Source organism: Trachinotus anak, unplaced genomic scaffold, assembly GCF_046630095.1.
Source record: "Trachinotus anak isolate AG129_WGS33_773 ecotype Australia unplaced genomic scaffold, CSIRO_AGI_Tana_v1 ptg000025l, whole genome shotgun sequence".
Lineage (NCBI taxonomy): Eukaryota > Metazoa > Chordata > Actinopteri > Carangiformes > Carangidae > Trachinotus > Trachinotus anak.
In genome coordinates this window covers 22150762-22155000 of record NW_027273876.1, presented here as the reverse complement: position 1 = coordinate 22155000, position 4239 = coordinate 22150762, and the positions used below count along the sequence as shown (strand labels likewise).

General features: G+C 47.8%; 1 protein-coding gene across 1 annotated transcript in view; it reads left to right on the top strand.

Annotated features, from left to right (window-relative positions):
- Positions 1–1714, top strand: part of bsk146 (brain specific kinase 146) — a 3176-nt gene extending 1462 nt beyond the window's left edge. The window contains exons 3-4 of the mRNA XM_071462877.1: positions 193–384; positions 467–1714. Of these exons, the coding sequence (XP_071318978.1) occupies positions 193–384; positions 467–1207 (933 nt within the window). The 3' untranslated portion in view covers positions 1208–1714. The remainder of the gene's footprint in view (positions 1–192; positions 385–466) is intronic.
- Positions 1715–4239: the final 2525 nt, after the last annotated feature.

Here is a 4239-nt window from a genome sequence, read left to right as displayed (position 1 = left end):
TAAAAAAATAACACTGACTGATCTTCTGCTGCTGCTGCTGCTGCTGCTGTGTTGTGGAGTGTTACTTTATTAGATTATAGATATTATCATTGGATATAAAAAGGTTATTGAACTACCAGCTCAGTGACAGATTGTCTTTGGACACATACACTGGATTTACTGTGTTAATGTTCCTCTGTCCCCGTTTGTCAGGTGGGTTTACCTGAGGCAGTGGCAAAGCGCTGTGTGCACCAGGTGGCCATCGCTCTGGACTACCTGCACTGTAAGAAGCTGGTCCACAGGGACATCAAGCCTGAAAACATCCTCATTTTTGACAGAGAGTGCCGTAAGGTCAAGCTGTCTGACTTTGGTATGACCCGCCGGGCCGGCTCACCTGTGAAAAGAGTGAGTGGCAGCAACAGTTTGTGATATCTAATATGTAGTATGTGTTGCAGCCATGGCAGTAACCTGTTGACCTCCCCTCCAGGTGAGTGGCACTATCCCCTACACAGCCCCAGAACTCTGCGACGTGTCCCGCCACGAGGGTTTCTGCGTGGACTACAGCACCGACGTCTGGGCCTTCGGCGTGCTGCTCTTCTGCATGTTGACAGGCAACTTCCCCTGGGAGAAGGCGCTGCCCTCTGACTCCTTCTACCAGGAGTTCATCCGCTGGCAGAGGAGGAGGACGAACACGGTGCCGTCGCAGTGGAGGCGCTTCACGGAACAGGCCCTCCGCATGTTCCGCCGGCTGCTGTCCGTGGAGCAGGACCGCCGCTGCTCGGTCAAAGAGGTGTTCGGCTACTTCAGCCACTCCTGGATGCTGGACACAGAGAACAACAACAACAACGGCAACGGCAACACAGGAGGAGGAGGAGGTGGAGAGAGGGTTGGTGGTGGAGGAGGAGGCGGAGGAGGAGGTGTGCGAGGAGAGGTGGATGGCACTATCTCATCATCTTCATCAGGGGAGGAGGACGAGGAGCTCCTGGTGGAGAGGATGAAGCAGCAGACTTTATCTCCGCTCTCTCCCATGTCTCCAGCTGCCGTGGAGAGGGGGAGTGGGGGAGGGGCCAAGGGCGGGGCGATGGAACCGGGTGGGGGCCACCACTACGTGTCAGTGTCCACCACCAGCTCCGTGTCGTCCACCAACAGTTACGATCGTGTACCGCGAGAGAACAGTTCACCGGGTGGACGCATGCTGGTGGCCACGCCCATCGAGATCTGCGTCTGAGCGCTGACGCCACAGACTCACACAGACACTTTTATACTTCTCATCCACCCACTCAGATGTGCATGCATGGAAAAAGACTCAGGCTGCGTCCCGAGTCAGGGGCCGCCTCCGTCAGACGCCGCCGTCCTGAAGGCCGAAGCCAACGAGACGTCTGGTCTACACAGGATTTTCACTTCACGTCACCAGCTGTTCCCGCCCCTACCACTGAGACGCTAGGTGTTGCCTAGCAACCCTGACAATATGTGACTTGTCTTCACAGTAACTTGAGGTTTTCACTGACATTGACAGCGTGATGCTCGACTCTGTGTTCGATGTCATTTTATCTTCATTACCGCCACAGGGACTCTTGGGACAGGTTTGACCTGGAAGGATCCACCTGGTGGAGCCTCGGTGGCCCAGGAAAAGGACACAGGAAGGAGGGGGATGGTCTGGTGGCTCCACGGGGACACAGTCTTCTGTCTCCAGACTCTGAAGGACGCGGCCCCTGAGCTGGGACACGGCTAACGAGCACTAACACGAATCCTGTTTCAAACATCGTGGGAATGGAGGCGCAGGAGCACTGAGGAGCTCGCAGAGGGAAACGCTGGTCAGGAGGTCGCCGAGGAGCCTCATTTACACTTTGAATCCAGTGAAGAAACCCAGAGGAAAAATGAAAAATTGCTTCCATTTGAGATTCTGTCACTAAAACCATCTGAGAAGACCAAGACCAAAACGTATTTCTTAAAGCAATACTTCCAGCAAAAATACGCCAGGAGCCAGAGAGCTGAGCGAGTCTGAGCGAGCTGTTCCAAGGGTCAGAGGTTTGTGTTTTTGAAGACGACAAAAACAGCGTTTGAGGAAAATAAAACTCCGATGAGTGAGAGGTGGTTTAACTGTTTCATGTGTAACAGAAATGTGAACCTGTGTGTGTGTGTGTGTGTGTCTTGCTGTGTGTACAGAAAAGAAGTGGATTTATTTTGCTCTGATTATTTATTTGGAAGAATACGCACTCTATTTTTTCTATTGTTTTTTGTAAAGCAGCTTTCTTCATTTCTGTTGGACACCTTGTACTCTTGGCTCCGCGGTGGCAGATCCACGTCTGTGTGCGACGCACTGGGTCAGCTGATCTACATGAGTTTCAGAGGACTGAGAGGTTCATGACGTCTCTGTTCGGCATCACAAACATCACTTCACTGTGGAGAGACTCGCTCTCTGCGCCCAGTTTGTGCTGTCCAGCTGCTGTTTCCTTTGAAACGTTTTCTGACAGATTCAGTTTGTGTTTCTTCTGTTTGCATCGAAACGTTCAACAAAGTATCGTCTGAAAACAAAAGAGAAACCATCACTTAACATTTCCAATTCAATCTGAAGAGAAAAAATCACAGAGCCGCCTTTTATAAACTGCATGACGAGTAGCTCAAACTGACCTTTACGAAAAATTTGAACCAGCTTTACAAAAAATATGAAAAAAAAGATATAAAAAGAATCATAAAATGTCGTGATGTGGAATTTTTGCAGTAGCACAGTTTCTTGCATTTTTCCCAGAGGGAGTTTCACCGCTCTGATCTCTGCAGACGTCCTCGGACAATGATTAGTTTCTATTCAGTGTGTTGTATTTGTATCGCTATTAATGTCATGTTGTCATCTCACCACCTTCAGGATCAGAAAAAAAGCAAAGCATGAGGACGTACAGTGAGAGGCTTGAATTGAAAATCACAGGTCGGATTTAAACTATGTATTTTTAGAGATTTTTGCTTCTTAATTGCCGCTAAGGTCGTGTGGGGTGGATGTTTTTTAAAATTAACAGCAAAAAAGTAATCGATTCCTTTCCTGGACTTGTCACCAACCTACATAATGTAAAGAAAAAAGCACTGGGTCTTGTACAGGAATGGACGTTTTGTGTGTTGTTTTCCAGACCTAAATCTGCATGAATGTTTGTGCTAAAGTTGTGTTGTAAAAACCTGCTCAGTGTTTCTCCTGTCACAAGCTGTAGTTCTCCGTAGACGCAGAGTAGCTGCAGACAACATGTTTCTTTATCTTGTGAGAGTCAGTGGCCTCCGCTCAGATCTGCTGACTGAGGATCAGCTAAACCCGGTTCAGCTCTTACGTAAACCGTTTGGATCATGTTCTTCAAAGCTGCTCCCGGATCAGCGAGCGAGTATGCAAATGACTACATCTTGTGACAATCTCTGACCTCATCAGCAGCCTTCTGACTCAGAACAATGGACAGCCCCGATACAGACACTGCAGTCATGCTGTTTGCTGTCCATCAGCGGCTGCAGGCAGCGCTGGCTCTGTCAGCTCCAGCACTTTGGCTTCAGCCAGGAGGCCTTTCACATGACCACATGAATCACAGGCTGCTCATTACCTCATCATGTCGTCCTTTCTCTGCATTAACCGTTCACCACCAAACACCCAGCTACTTCTCCGATGAGCCAGCTGTGCATCAACGTCCATCCTGACAAGCCACAGTGGCAGAGCTAAGAGGTGGCCAGTGGTGGCCGCAGGGACAACACGGAACAAATACGTTCAAACTGATTTAAAACACAGCAGACAGGCTTGAGCCGCTATTCAATAATATCACAATATTTCCAGCCAATGAGAGATTTTTCATAATATTGAAAAACAAAGAAAATTTGTTGTTGTTTAGTGTCACCGTCACTTCTACCTGAAACATAAAATACAATAATTTGATTATATTTTTTATTTAAAAGAATAAACAATGCCATCCCCAGATATTAAACTTTGGTCTAAGTCTAATGGCAGAATTAAAATTCTCTGTGCCTCCATTTCCTCCGTTAGCATCAAGCTAACATCTGACTTCAGATTTGATACACAGGCACTTGCATTTTCCAATAAATTCAAATAAATAATTCAAATTCCAATAAATTCAACTCATATTTTTCCATCTACGGTGTCAAACCCCGAACCCGCACATGACTTCTCACAGGATCTGACTCATCAGGGTGTTTTATACAACCCCCCCCCGACTGGAGTACAAGGCAATGCCTTTTGTGCCTTACATGGATCATTTTGAATTCAGTCAAATCACTATT